The following is a 15,616-nucleotide window of genomic DNA, read 5'->3' as shown; positions in this document are numbered from 1 at the left end:
AATAGAGTTATAATGAAAAGGCTCTAGTGATTCCCTGGTTCTGGTTCCATTTGTGAAGCCGGGCTGCACTTTATTTCTGAGATTTTTCTAATCGCTCAGAGGTGCAAACTGGCAGCCCATCAATGAAACCTGGCCTGCAGGTCAATTGTATGGGCTCACACATCATGTAAAGGTTTTTGTTACAACATACTAAAATTGGGAGATTTCCTGTAACACTCTAGATTCTGATTTTAAAGATCGGGAGCTCCCACTGTGCAACAAAATCGGGTAGAGCTGAGCAATGCTGCTCCCTGGGGTCTATGCTTCTCACTCTGCCACAATTCTTCCCTCTTCCTGTTGTTCCTTACACCTTTGTTCCACTCACTTCTGTTCCCAGGCTGTCCTCTGGAGGAAATTAACAACCCATCCCAGCCTTATAATAAAGCTGTGCTTCTTAATTTGAATTAACCTGAGTCCAATTTCTTTTCCTTGTAATTAAAACAGCCTTGATGAGAGTTCTGTGGCAAGGCCCCTCTCAACCATCCCCCATCACCAGCCTTCTTTCTTCATGCTAACAGAATCCCAATTTAGTGTTCAAGAAGCTGTGGGGTATCGCTTGATCCTATGGGATGGAGCCCCTTCCTTCTCCAGCTCTGGGGGAAGACTTATGCTTTTAGACTCAGACTTTACAGCAAGAAAACTTCTTGTGATTGTTCCTTCTGCATTCTACCTCCTTTGAAAAAATCAGATGCCCAGTACCGTGGCAGCCATCTTGTGATCATGAAATTTCATGCATAGGGTCAAATGGCCAACACACAGAGGATAGGAGAGAAGAAAAACAAAAAAGAAGCTGTGTTTTTTTATGTTGAGTTGCTAAAACTTTACTAGAACTGCCTGACTCGGGAGGCCTGCATGGCTCGGTGGTTGAGTGTCTCCCTTCTGCTCAGGATATGATCCCGGGGTCCTAGGATTGAACCCCGCGTGGGCTTCCCACAGGGAGCCTGCTTCTCCCTCTGCCTGTGTCTCTGCCTCTCTCTGTGTGTCTCTCATGAATAAATAAATAAAATCTTAAAAAAAAATAATTGTCTGACTCTGGGCTTGTTGTTAAATGAGGAATTAATATTCAAATAGATAAGATATTCTTGACTGATTTTACTGTTGCTTGCAGCTCACTGTTATCCCAGACTGGTTTACTAGTAGTAACCAAGGGGGACTCTTGATCTCACCCTTTCAGGCTCTCTGTTAGCTAACATTAGCCCAAAATAGTGAATATCTATATTCATTTCAAAGTCTATCACTAAGATGCTCTTATGTTATTGCCAACTCAACTCAATTCTGCATTCTAAGAATACTTCGGAGTAGGGACGCCTGGGTGGCTAAGTGGTTGAGTGTCTGCCTTTGGCTCAGGGCGTGATCCTGGGGTCCTGGGATCGAGTCCTGCATTGGGCTCCCTGTGGGGGGCCTGCTTCTCTCTCTGCCTATGTCTCTGCCTCCCTCTCTGTGTCTCTTGTGAATAAATAAATGAAATCTTTAAAAAAAATAAATAATATTCAGAGTAAGGGAGGGAAAGAAACCACACAACTTTAGCTACCTTGACCATCTTTTACCATTTTCTGAAATCTTTCCTAACACTGAGAGAAACAATGACATTTCCATTAATAGAAATAGGAGCGTTTGGACAGTTCAAATTTAGATACAAATCTCTTCAGCTAAAGGCCTTGAATATTTCAGAGCTTGGACAACTTTGGTGGCATTTCTTGAATCATTCAATAATACTGATTATTTTTTAAGGGTAGGCAATATAGAAGGCAAAGAGTTTTAAACATTCATTTTGTCAAGAAGAGAAAACCCTCAACTGCAAGCCTCTTTATCCCAGGGCCTGGAAAACATTCCTGCCCACTAAGCATTCCTACCCCACCCCAGCCCCCAGCTCTTCCAGGTTATTTGAGGGTGAAGAGAGTTAACATGTTCATCTGGCAGTGTCTGACCAGCTGGAAGGCAAAAAATAACAATAAAAAAAGACAGGCTAATGTTTTATGTTACCCAGAGGAGCTCAGCAGACCAGAAAGAATTAGAGCCATAGCCACCCATAGCTCAAGGAAATGTGGGTGTCCAAGAGAGATAAGTCTACCAAACCGCTTCCTCTCTGGCTGCGTGGGCTGAGGGGGCTACAGTATATTTCAGGAACACGGAATTGTTTGCCATCGATCCAGGAGGCTACAATAGTCACCCACTGTGACCTCCACTCCACACCATCAGAAGATGTTGTCTCCAACAGACTCAAAGTCACAACATATGGCAGTCAATGGTACAACTTGTCCACCTTATTGGAAAGATTATCATATTAAAGCATTGAGATTACCCTGGATGGACAAAGTTGGCAAGATCCTTAAGTTGAACTGTCACTAGGACATCATGACACATGGACAAACTTCAACCCTTACAATGTCCATCACCAACATGTTTTAATAAGAGATGAACGTACACATTTGGCTTCCTCAAAATGTTTACTTCAAGCAGGCATCTCCACGCAGAAGGTCAGTCTTCTCTGGCCTTTGATGGGATCCAGCAGCTTCCTCCTCCTCCTCTAGGCTCCCTGCCTTCACGATGGGGAAATGGCTCATGGAAACCAAATCTTGGAGGTGGATGTTGTCTGCTGGCGTCAGCCCTTCCTCCCGAGGCCAACCAAAACCCAACTGACTGTCCTCTCTTCCTTTGAAAATGTACACATGTCACAAATCTGGGCCCTCCTGTAACTCCACACCAGTGGCAGAGAATATCGCTGGACCCCAGGAGCTGCCTCTATGTAAAGACCAAGCCAGCCCTTGACAGCAGGGGTAAGCAAGAACCAGGGGGGTGGCGGGGAGGACTCCTGGTTCCCTGACCCTGGTGGGAGTGGGTGGTTGGTGTAGCATCTTTTCAATTCCTCTGCCCATGTAGCCAGTTACCTACCCTCAATATCCAAAGCACTGAAACCTGAGTTAACTATTTTCTTTCTCCAACAGTCACCAACCAGCCTGACCACAAAGGGGTCAGAAAAGAAGCCCCTGGTGTGGCCTTCATTGCTTCTGAAGGGAAGGACCCCCTTTGGCTTTGGGCTTTATCCTCACTTCTCTGGTCTCAGTCCAAATCCTGGGGGAGGCAGAGGATGACAGCTTTCTGAGGTTGCAGTCTGGTAGAAGCCCAGCTGTCCCCACGGACTCGTGGATTCCCCTGGAGCCAGGAAGAGCAACTCCAGAGGGGGCCAGAAGGAGACACACGGTTCAAGTTCAAAAACTTGACATCAAAAGTTCAGATGTCAAGAGACATCTGCCAGAGTCTCTCCACTAGTCAGGCCCTGGGGAGGGAGGCAGACCAAGGGGCCCCTTCCAAGAGAGCATCTCTCAGACCCAGGAGAAAGCTGTTCAGGGCATAGCCGGGTCACCTGCAATTTCAAAGAAGAAAACCTGGGGCCGGGTGTGTAGGAGAAACCTACTGAATGGGTCCTGTTGGTGGGCAGCAGGTGTTGACTCCCTGGGTGGCAGGTCTTACCGGGCTCTGGGCCTGGACTGTATCTACAGAGATTTGTGGGTTGTTGTTCACCAAGGCTGTGACTGGCTGACTCTGGGTGGCATCTGATTGGCTACTGGGAGCACTGGCCACTCCTAAGGTGACAGTTTTCCCATGCAGGTCCACAGGTAATTAACAAACCTCCCCACACACAGACAGAGACCCCCCCAGAACAAATGCCTCCCCATCCCCAGGTGGATCTCGATGAATATGAGCAAACGGAGTCAAGACACAAAACCCTGTTGGTCCAGGTTGTCCTCCTGGGTGAGTTCTTGATGTCGGCAGTGACGGTCGGTGCCCCAGCTGGCTCCACCAGCTCCCTGCATCCCACAGCCTCAAAGACCAGCTCAGCCCCGCATCGGTCACTACTCCTGAGAGCCAGAGTTCGACCTGGTGACGCCTGTGCCATGCGTCCCTCGGCCGACCATCTCTTGGCCCCACTCCCGGTGGCTGGACTCTTGCAGTCCGCGGCCTTTGGTCTCGATGGGCAGGAAGCAGGAGGCCAGGGCAGCCAGGAGGCAGCAGCCACTGTAAACCGCCAGGGTCAGGTACACGGAGGATTCCAGCATGACCTGGGGGAGGGAGACATGCTGGTGAGAGTGGCCCTTCTGAAGCACGGACACCGTCAACCATTCAGGAAGTATTGATGACGCGAGGCCCTCTTGTAAACGCTCTGTGCCATTATCCCATCCTCAGTCCTCACAACGAAGAGCCAGGTAATTGTCCCCATTTTACAGAGGGAAAAGCTGAGCCTCAAAGAGGGTTAGATAGCATACTCCAGTCCGCACAGATACTAAGGATGGGGCTGGGATTTGAGCTCAGACCCCGTCAGGCCCAAGTGTCTGTATCCCTTGAATCTACACTCTCTCTCACAGCAGCACCTCTGCTGACTTTCTAGCTTACCAGCAGAGCTAAAGCCCATTGTCTTGTCTGCCAGATCGGTAGGGGCACGGTCTACCTCTTAATAATAACAGGATACCTCGAGAGGACTCGGCACCGTGCAGGCACACGGGCAGCTCTCAACAGCAGGAAGTAGTGACACACAATGGCCAAACACAGAAGCCCAGAACTGAGGTACTTGGCTGAAACGTGGTGAAATTCTGTTTATGTGAAATATCCAGAACAGATAGATTCATGCAGACGGAATGCATGGGGGGTGCTTGGCTGGCTCAGTGGGTTGCGTTTGCGACTCTTGATCTCAGGGTTGTGAGTTCTAGCCCCACGTTGGGTAGAGAGCTTACTTTTTAAAAAAAAACTCACATTGGTGGTGGGCTGGGGAAGAGAAGAAATGGGGAGTGGCTGCCTAGTGGATATGGAGTTTTATTTGATGAAAATACCTGGTTTGGGAACTAGATAGAGTTGGAGGTGCACAATGCTGTAAATGTGCTAAATGGTTTTCACTTTAAAATGGTTAATTTTATGTTATGTGACTTTTACCTCGGTAGAAAAAGTGATAAAGACAGGGAAAAACATGAATTGGATATCAAAAAACCAAAACGACTTCAAAATAAGATCCCTTGAAATGTATAAAAATGCTTCAAGACACACTAGGGGGCTGCAAAATTGGGCAAATATGCCCAATCATCCAACTCAGAAACCAGGGTCTGAGACATCTGTTTCCCACTACATCATGCTGTTTTCAACAATTTGTTTTCATCTCACTTGTTTTCATCCAATTAGGTTTTGGCCAAATCATATGGCACCCCCAGGCTCTTCTGCATAGGAAAGACTTGGGTTTGGGTCCCAGTTTCTCTCCCTCCCAGCTGTGTGGCCTTGGACAAGTCCCTTTACCTTTCTAAGCCTGTTTTCTCATTTATTAGCAATACTACTCCTTTCATAGGATGGGTTGTTAAGGTAAAATAAGATAATGCACACCTCAAGAGCTCTGCAGAAGGCTCAGCATGGAGTAACTGGTTGCCATGCTTGGGCTTTTGTCATGCCCACCCCCTCTGTATTTGGAGGTGACACTTACCTGAGCAATGAACGGAGTAATGAGAGCACCCACTCTTGCCATGCCACTGCAGGTGCCCAGGCCCAGTGCTCGAGTTGCCGTGGGGTAGACCTGAAACACAGCCATCAATGTGGGCTTGAGAAAATGCAGGATCCTTCCTCCTCTTGAGCTCAGGACTGATGGGACTGACCCCCATGGGCAAGCCTGAAGTTAGCATGAATTACTGGGGTAGTTGGTGACCACATCAAGAGGCGGGAGACCAGGTGGGGATTCTCATCTTAAAGGGGATAGAAGTTCAACTGAGAAAGAAGGCAAGAAGCCAAGCTGTGGGTGGGAACCCAGTAAGGGGGTCCTCCCTGCCCTGGGAGGCCCCCAAAGACTCCACCAGGAACTGCAGCCCATTCAGGATTCAGATACTGTTCTTCCTGCCACTTTTCATTCATTTACCTTGAAGCACTGGTCACAGCCCTTCAAAGCATTTCATAAAGACCGTAATGGAAATATTTCCACAGTTTCTCAGTGTGTACCCAGGAGTGGCCCTGTGCCTAGCTCTCTCTTAGGCAAAGTGACTGTGCACCTTCCAGGCCAAGGTAATTTAGAAGTAGGCACGTCTTCTCCACTCCCTTCCCCAGTCTGCTTGCTGGACTCCAAGGCACTGGGGCAAGATTTCTCAACTTTGACACCATGGACATTTGGGGATGGGTCCTTTTTCATGATGAGGGGCTGTCCTGTGCATTGTAGGATGTTTAGCAGCATCTCTGGCTTCTACCCACTAGGTGCCAGTAGCACTTTCTACACAGCTCTCCCGGAGTTGTGACAGTCTGAAATTTCTGCAGGCCTTGTAAATGTCCTCTGGGGGGCAAAATCACCCTTTGTTAATAGTGGTTGAGGAATTTGCAAGATGCAAGGAACTTGAGTCCCTGAATCACTGTGGAAGTGAAAGCATACCCATATTGGACTGTTTCATTCATGAGAAACTTCTGATGTGTCAATTCTATCCACCTGGGGAGTTGTTATAGCAGCGAGCACACCTCTAATAGCTACAGTGCTCGGTGCAGAAGCTTGGGAAGAATGAAGCATGTAAAGGGAAAAACAAAGCTCGTGCATGATCCCGACACTCAGAGATGACCATTGTCACATTTCCATGTATATCCTTCTAGAATTTTCTATGACTGTATACACACCGGCATTAATTTATTTATTCAATCAACAAATATTTTCTAAGTACCTACCATATACGTTTACATATGATATTTAAGCCACCCAATGACACAGGCAATATATAAATATATTCTCCTTATCAGAAATCAAAACACATGAACTCCCTTTGATCTACAACTTCTCCCAGGAAATGTTCCCCAGAGGTCCCCACTATTATGAAGATTGGAATGGATCCACCCAGATGTGTTAAGAGGTATTATTTCATACTTACCAGTCTGCAATTTGCTTTATCCATTCAGCACTATGTCTTAAAATCCTATGGACATCAGTCTATAGATATATACCCCATTCTATTTAACTGCTGTAATTGTATTCCACAATGGGTATTCCACAGTTTACAATTTAATAGATTGATAGACAGTGTATTAAAAGAAGGTCACAGACACTGTCCAGCAAAAGGAAGTCAGGGGAAGGGGAGAGCTGGGAGGGCTTCTTGGAGGAGGCAGGATTGGTGCTACACCTATGATGCAGTGAAGGGAGCAGGGTTCAGGACGCTGACTCAAATTGAGAGCTCTGGAGTGCTGTGGGAATGAGGGATAACCTAGACACCCTCCTTCTCCTGGCACAGCATCTGGTACATAATATTCTCCTCCTCCCTTTGCTCCTATCTGAAATAAGATGAAATAAAATACAATAGATATAAAATGAAGAAACCATAAACCCTGAGTGTGGGAAATTGGACATGCTCCAATGCTATCGTGTGGGGTGTGTTTATGCAACATTTTAGAGGGCAAGTTTTCAATTCCTCTCAATGTTTGTAATGTTTATAGGCTTTAACTTAGCAATTCCACATCTTGACATTTATTCTACAGGAAGCACACGCGTGCACAAGAGTATATAAAGCTGTTTACCTTGGCATTATTTGTAATAGTAAAAAGCTGGAAAACAGTCCAAATATCCATTAGTAGAATTGTTATAAAATTATGATTTGTTTCATACTATACTATACTACATAGTAAAGTATATTAATATTTATGTGTATATATACCACATAGTATCATATAATATCTAATATAAAGTATATATATTATATGGTAGAGTATATAATACACATGGTATATATAGTATGTAGTATAACAGAATAGTATATATAATATATAGTTATATATAGTAGAGTTAAAGGGATGGTATATAATACATATAGTATATATACACTATATGGTATAGTATAGTATATATTAGGATATTATAGGATACATTATATATAGAATATACTGTATATCATATAGTGTAGTGGAGTAGAGCAGCTATTGAAAAGAACAAAGTAGATCCACATGTCCTGTGCTCATGGTCTTCAACCTTCCCCTCCAGAATTCCCCACCTCATCCTCTGCCCTGGGGTTGGCCTACCTGGACCACAAAGGGCTTGCTCCTTGGCCCTCTGGCTTCTGGTTGGGCTCAGTCAATGGGAAGCCCCAGTGGAAGATGGGAAGGAGGTAGAAGAGAGAGGTCTGGGTCTTTATTCTCCTGCTCTTTCCCTGCCAGGTTGATTCAGGCCACATGTATCTTTCAACTAAAGGCCACAATTTCTCTCTATACAGGTCTCTCAGGGACCCTGGAACTCTCCCCTCTCCTCACCCCACTGGCCTTGGACGGCAGAAGTGTCCCCAGCTACCTCCACCCCAGTGCAAGCTCTGGGGCACTGCTTTACTGCTTTCACACCATTGTAATTAGTTTCTTTATTAAATTTCTTCCCAAGGCAGCCCAGCTGGCTCAGTGGTTTAGTGCCACCTTCGGCCCAGGGCGTGATCCTGGAGACCTGGTATCGAGTCCCACGTTGGGCTCCCTGCATGGAGCCTGCTTCTTCCTCTGCCTGTGTCTTTGCCTCTCTCTCTCTCTCTCTCTCTCTCTCTCTGTGTCTCCCATGAATAAATAAATAAAATCTTTTTTAAAAAATAAATTTCTTCCCAGTTGCTCACTTTCCCAATTTGGTACATGCACTAACACAAATTAGTATATGCCTAGAAGAAAACTGAACTATCCAAAAAGCTTGTATCTATGAAGGGAGAATGTGGGGCCCTTTAATTTTTGGTTTTATGCAAATCAATACCATTTGGAACTTTTATGTTGAACATCAGCTTTCATAAGCAGAAAAAAATGATTGAAAGATAGCCTGAAATAATGAAGAGCTTCACAGTAACTACTCAGACAGACCCACAGACAAATTTCATGCTGAGGATCCCAGGCTGGGTGTTGCTGGAGGCAGAGCTCCCTCCCTCCCCTTCCCAGCTGCTCCCAGACACTTGTCCTACCTCAGGTGTGTAAACATAGGCTGCCTGGAAGCCTCCAGAAATAAATGCTCTTGCAATGAAGAGTAACAGAGTAAGCATATTTCTAGGGAGAGAAAAAAAAAAAAAAGGTGAGCAGGTATTTTTTGCTTGTTTCAGCAAAGTCTTATCTGCCCCAGCAGAATTTATACCCTAGGAATTGGCACAGCCCATCTCCACACCGGCACACCATCTCGGTGCCTTCTCTAGAGGCCTGCCTTTATAAGTCTATCATTCTCCAAAGTTCCAGGTCAAGAACTGCAAACATCTGTGGTGCCCAGGTTGGGGGCAAGGTCAGAGAGAAGTGATATAAATCATTGAAAACCCAGACAGGACTTTCTAGAGTCAGGAACCAGCTGAACCAGTGAAAGTAAACTTCTGTGCAGTATTTTTAGGATAATCCTGGTCCCTGACCCTCTGATCCATTGTTCCCATAAATGTCTAAGAACAGCAACAGGTCAGGGTGTAAACTACCTCTCCAGGCTTTCCACAAAGTCCTCATCAGCTTTGGTCTGGTACCTCTCCGAGATCAAGAGAGGCACAAGCCACTTCTATCTTGATAGATGGGAAAATGGAGAAATGCCAAAAAGGGATTATACAAACAGGAAGTATTTCCGTTGAACAAAGGAATACTTTTAACCCATACATAAACAGTTGTATGCATAATTTCACCGGGAGACAGTGTCAAAAGTCTAAATGTGAGCATGTTGGAGCAAAACCTGGACCAAAGCGCCCTCCTAGTCCTACCCCCATCGAGTATCCAGGCCCAAATTCGAGTCTGATCTTGTGGTCCAGAGCCCCAGTCCTAGTGAGGGGCTGGGGAGGGGGCGTCTCTCAGATGACCACCAGGAGTGTAGTCCACAGCTTATAGTCCCAAAGAGCCAGTGACCATGACCTAAGATGTGAGTCTGCTGGCTGGGGAGAGCTGGTTTCACAACCCACCTTCCAACACAGATGAACAGCAGGAGGCTGCAGAGGGAGAAGATGACGAAGCAAAGGGCCATGGTCTTCTTGCGGCCCAGGCGGTCAATAATCCATAGAGTCACAAGGACACCTGGGAGAGAGCAGGGGCACCATGGCAGGTGGCTTCCAATATGGCTCCCAATGCCCCCCATCTCCTGGTGTTCACACCCTTTATAATTCCCTGCCCCTGAGAGTGAGCTAGACCTAGCAAGTCTCTTCTAATGACTAGAATACAAAAAAGCATTGGGATGTCACTTCTGGGTTGAAGTTATAAAAGAATCTGTGGCTTCCATTTTGCTGGCATTCTCTCTCCCTCTGACTCTTCTTAGGTACTGGCCTAAAAGTGGCCTCTGGCCAACAGTCAGTGGAACTGAGGTTCTCAGTCCAACAACCCTGGAGGCATTGAATCCTGCCAATGACCATGTGAGTGAGCGTGGACCCAGACCCTGCCCCAGTTGAGCTTTCAGATGTGACTGCAGACTCTGAGCAAACACCTCTGTTGCAGTCTTGTCGGATACACTGAAGCAGAGGACCCAGGTAGGCCACTCCCAGCTTCCTGACCCACAGAAACTGTGAGGAATAAATATGTTGTTTGAAGCCACTAAAATATAGGAGAATTTGTTACACAGCAACAGATAACTAACTAATATAGGCACCAAGGGATGTGGCACTCATTGAATCCAGGTAATGGACACCTAAGATGGGAGTCAGAATCACCTGGGTTCTAAGGCCTCCTCTTGCCTCTGACTTGCTATGTGGTCTTGGGTTTGTCCCTTGTCTTCTCTGAGCCTCAGTTACTTCATCTGTAAATGGGACTCAATAAAAATAAGACTCCCTACTTCAGTAGAGGCAGTATAGCATGATGCTTATTATGAATAATTTTAATAATAATTATTAAATCTGGGCTCAGCACTTTTGGATCTATTATCTTGCTTAATCACCAAAAAAAAAAAAAAACCTTAAATAAATGCTATCAATAGCCCCATTTCCCGTACTTATTCCATCAAAAAATTAAGTGCCTACTGTGTGTCAGGAACTGTTCTAAGAGCCTTGGGATGTGCCAGTGAACAGAAACAACAAATCATAAATGTAATAAATAAGAACCATCTGAGTTTCTGAAAGGTAAAATCATGGAAATCATTGAAAAGTCATGGTGCTTTAAGTCACAGAAATGGTTACTGGCCATGTGGTCTAACTCTAAGCCCCTCGTCTTACCCACTGGGCTATATGGGGGAAGGGTTGTAGATGAAAGACAAGGTAGTATAGGAGTGAAGACTCTGGTCTCTGTGGTGGGACCTCAGTTTTTAGCTCTGCCAGGTGTAGGACACTTAATATTGTAGCTGAGCTCTTCTAGAAGCAGACTCTGGGACAAGGGCCCACGTACAAGTGTTTGCTTGAGAGGTAACCCAAAGAAGCACCAGTGGGAGGTTGAGAAAGTAAGATAGAGAAGGGAAGGCAAGAGTGTCCATTAAGCAAGTTACCACTGTGGGCAATTGCTATAGAATTCCACTGGGGGGCTCTGGAAGCCAGTGTGGAACATGCATCTTAGAATTTTTATATATCACCAACTCCTGCAGTTATATTTGAAAGCAGTTCCCAGGTGTTAACTCCCTGGCACTTCTAGCCACCTTGCTTGCTTTTAGATCTTGAGCCTTTCCATTCCTCCTGAGATAGCACTCAGACACGACGCAGACACTGGCAGCTGCAAGTTGCAGGAACAGTTTTTGCTACACCTCTCTGGGCCTTAGTTTCTTCAGTTGTAAAATGGGGATAATTTTGCTACTTCAGAAGACTATATGGGACATATCTATAAAAAATTTAGTATAGAGCCAAATATACATACAGCAAACACTCAATATATGCCAGATACTATTATTGTTGTAATCCTTACTGGTTTTTTTAAAGGAAAAAACATAGATCACCTTCACTTTATGTGCAGGTTTGGATTTTTTTTGACATTCCGCTGATCCTGGGTGAGTGCTGGTAGAAGACAATTATGCATCTCTTGTATTTCTTAAGTGCAAAGACACCAGCTTCCCTTTGTCCCAAGCTATCATTTCATTTGGAGAGCCGACAGCCTTGAATGATGGAGATACTGTCTCCTTCCAGAGCAAGGGGCAGGTCTGTTTACTGTCCAGTACAATAAAGATGATGTCTCTCTCTGGAGCAAAAGCTGGGCAGGTTTCCGGCAGCCATTATAAGAGATTTGAGTTCCCTAAGCCTGGGATTCCTCAGGTAAGCAAAGTGAAAAAGGGACTGAAGAAAAATATTGGGAAGTCAAGGAAAACTGTAGAATATAAGGGTCAAGAATATAGGGAGTAGTAGGTCAATCAGGCCCATGGAAGAGAACACTCAGGGAATTCCTCAAGTAGCAACCATCATCTATTATCAGCTTTTGTATGCATTTTGGTGAGCTGGTTCTTACAGACTGTCTTCAGAAAGACATGAAGGGGTGGGGACAGACTGGACAGACTCCAGGGTGGCCTTTATGTTCCCCACCTATATATTTTTTAAAGATTTTATTTATCTTTAGAGTTAGAGCACAACAGCTATACCCACTTACACTTGCACGTGTAGCATCTACCTGGACCCTCTCTCATCATCCTCGTGAGACTTGGGAGCGAGGGGTGCTGACACTTATAGACTAGTCGTTGCTTGCTAGTCTCTGTCTCTGACCCAGGAATCTCTTGTCTTCTGTCAGTGAGTGTGACAATGGGCAGCCTAATTTGTTAGCCTTCAAATAGAGTAGCCTTCACAGTTCTTGTCACCTTGTAGCTAAGGGTTGAAAAAATAATCTAGAAAGGGAATTTGCTTCCAGGCAGCACCAGGTGGAACCACCAGATGAACAGCTGCCACGTTCACAGGCTTCCTTGCCCCAGCCCCACCTCACACAGGTTCCTCACCTGGGAACTCAGAGAGAGTAGTCCACAGCAGATCCATGTAATCCTCCTCACTGAGGTACTCACAGGCCAGGCTGCATTTCGCTTCTACTGCCTTCTTCTGGCTAGAGACTGGGGAGGTGGGAGACAGGAGAAAGAAGAGCCATGCATAGAACCTTGAACCACAACCTCCTGCTCCCCCTCCCCATTCCCTGGGTATGATTCAGCTGGGAAACCGTGGAAAGAGCCCAGGCTCTGGAGCGAGACAGACTCAGATGTGAATCCCAACCAGCAGAGCTATAGCTTTATCTCTCTGAGCCTCAGTTTCTTCATTAAACTGGAGCTAATAAAACCACTGTGCAAGGTAGTTGGGAGAATGAAATCAGGCTGTGCATATGAATGTGCTTAGCCCAGAATTGGCACATACTATGTGTTTTCATGGCAGACAGACTCCAGGGTGGCCTTTATGTTCCCCACCTATATATTTTTTAAAGATTTTATTTATCTTTAAAAAGAGAGAGAGAGAGAGAGCATAGAAGGAGAGGGAGAGAATCAGGCTCCCTGCTCAGCCGATCAACGTGGGGCTCAATCCCAGGACCCTGAGATCATGACCTGAGCAGAAGGAAGACGCTTAACCTTTTGAGCCACCCAGGTGTCCTGGTCCCCACCTATATTATCTGGCCCCCGTTACTTCCTTGATCCTACCTTCAGTCTCTCCCTTGCTCTGCTCACTGTACTCCAACCAACCGATCTCCTTGCTGTTCCTTCAACACTTCTGCCTCAGAATCTTTGCACCGGCTGCCTCTTCCTGGATTGCTCTTTATATACCCCTGTGACTAATTTCCCCACCCCTTCATGTCTTTCTTTCTTTTTAAAGATTTATTTATTCATTAGAGCCACAGACTAAGAGAGAGGCAGAGACACAGGCAGAGAGAGAAGAAGGCCCCATGCAGGGAGCCTGATGCGGGACTCGATCCCAGATCCTGGGATCACAGCCTGAGCCAAAGGCAGGCGCCTAACCGCTGAGCCACCCAGGCATCCCTCATGTCTTTCTTTAAATCTCACCTCATGGAGGCCATCTTGATCATCCCATTCAAAACTTCAACCTACTCACTGCCCCTTACTCTGCCCCTCATTCTTGACCTCCCTTATCCTCCTCAACGATATTTTTGTCCCATACATTTGTTAAGAAATAGCATGGAAGACTTCAAAATGAGCAAAATGTTTTGTCTAATGCACCCTTACAGGTTGTAGCACCTTTCATTATCTTTGATCTATGCACATTATAAAATACTGATATTAATGCAGGGCACCTGGGTGGCACAGTTAGTTAAGCATTTGCCTTTGGGTCAGATCATGATCTCAGGGTCCTGGAATCAAGCTCCAAATGGAGGTCCTTGCTCAGCAGGGAGCCTGCTTCTCCCTCTCGTCCCTGCTTGTGCTCTCTCTCTCTCAAATAAATAAAATCTTTTAATAAGAGAGAATATTGATATTAATGCAATTGATTCTTGTCCATCAAAATGTAAATTGTGTCTAGTGATGCAATTGATTGTCTTATGTGTACTGACAAATCGTACCTCCAACTGAAAAGCCTTTTCAGTATTTCTGATTGCCTCTATACATTTATTTTTTGAATTCTCCTTTGAACCAGTTGTAACCTCTTACTGGCATTAGTAGACAATCCTCCATGGGTTGCTCACATTTCTGCATGTTTCAAAAGCAAAGACACCAACTGTCTTTGTTCTGGACTACCTTTTCAAGGACCTTTAACCAACAACTTTGACAGGAAGGATCTACCTTTGGAGCAAGGGGCAGGTTTGCTGATAGCCTTCGGAGGCACAGGGTCCCTGCAGGGCAAGAGTAGGCTTTACCTGCTTTAACCCTTTACCATCCAGTATAAGAGAGCTAGATGCCCTAAGCTCAGAGATCCTCACTCTTAACATAACCCATTGCTTTTGCAGGTGTTACCTCCCTCTTCACATTGCCCTGTGGGAATGGGAGCTCCTTACTGGTGTAAGGAAATGCTGATACTTATCTCCTGCTATTATTGTGAGTAATAAAGTCTTTTGTCTCTGATCCAGGAGTGTTGTGTCTTTTTGTGAGCATCTGTGGAAGCTGTGGGAGGCTAACTTGTTAGCTTACAAATAGGTAAATCCTCAGACTTTTCACAGTTCTTACCTGGTTCATTCATTACTTGATGGGTTAAATAAAATAAAATCTTTGACATGTTTCATTGTATATTTGTATGAGAGGCATGATTTTACCTTTTCTTTAAACATTTTTCTTTAGCATACCTATCACCTGCCAACATGCAAGTTTTGTTTACTTATTATGTTATTCTCTCTCTTTTTCTCTTTCTTCACAAAAATATGAGCTCAAAGGGTAGGGATATTTGTCTTTTGTATTCACTTATGTATCCTAACACCTAGATCAGTACCTGGCAGATAGAAAATATTGAATGAATGACTTGTCGAAGGTCACACAACCACTTGGTGCTAGAATTCAGGCTCCCTGATTTCCAGCTATGGGCTTGTTCCACAATATCACTTTTCCACTCAGGTATAAGAAAGAGCTTTAAACAGGAGTTGGTAAACTATCACCTGAAGGTCAAATCTGGTTTCCTGCCTATTTCTGCCTGGCCTGCATACTAAAAATGGTTTTTACATTTTAAAATGATCTTTAAAGATCAAAAAGGAATAACACTTGACATAAAATGACATGCAATCCAAATTTGCAGTCATGAATAAGGTTTTATCAGAACACAAACAATGTTTGTTCATTAACCTATTGACCACAGCTACTTTCCTG

General features: G+C 45.1%; 1 protein-coding gene across 2 annotated transcripts in view; it reads right to left on the bottom strand.

Moving 5' to 3' along the window:
* Positions 1 to 2,419: 2,419 nt before the first annotated feature.
* Positions 2,420 to 15,616, bottom strand: part of SVOP (SV2 related protein) — a 70,724-nt gene continuing 57,527 nt past the window's right edge. For both annotated transcript variants that reach the window (XM_077876032.1, XM_077876031.1), the window contains 5 exons: positions 12,833 to 12,940; positions 9,909 to 10,020; positions 8,952 to 9,033; positions 5,501 to 5,590; positions 2,420 to 4,100 (listed from right to left, as the gene is read on the bottom strand). In XM_077876032.1, the coding sequence (XP_077732158.1) occupies positions 3,894 to 4,100; positions 5,501 to 5,590; positions 8,952 to 9,033; positions 9,909 to 10,020; positions 12,833 to 12,940 (599 nt within the window). In that variant the 3' untranslated portion in view covers positions 2,420 to 3,893. The remainder of the gene's footprint in view (positions 4,101 to 5,500; positions 5,591 to 8,951; positions 9,034 to 9,908; positions 10,021 to 12,832; positions 12,941 to 15,616) is intronic.

This window comes from Canis aureus, chromosome 27 (assembly GCF_053574225.1).
Source record: "Canis aureus isolate CA01 chromosome 27, VMU_Caureus_v.1.0, whole genome shotgun sequence".
Lineage (NCBI taxonomy): Eukaryota > Metazoa > Chordata > Mammalia > Carnivora > Canidae > Canis > Canis aureus.
The sequence above is the reverse complement of the archived record's forward strand: the minus strand, read 5'-3'. Positions and strand labels throughout refer to the sequence as shown.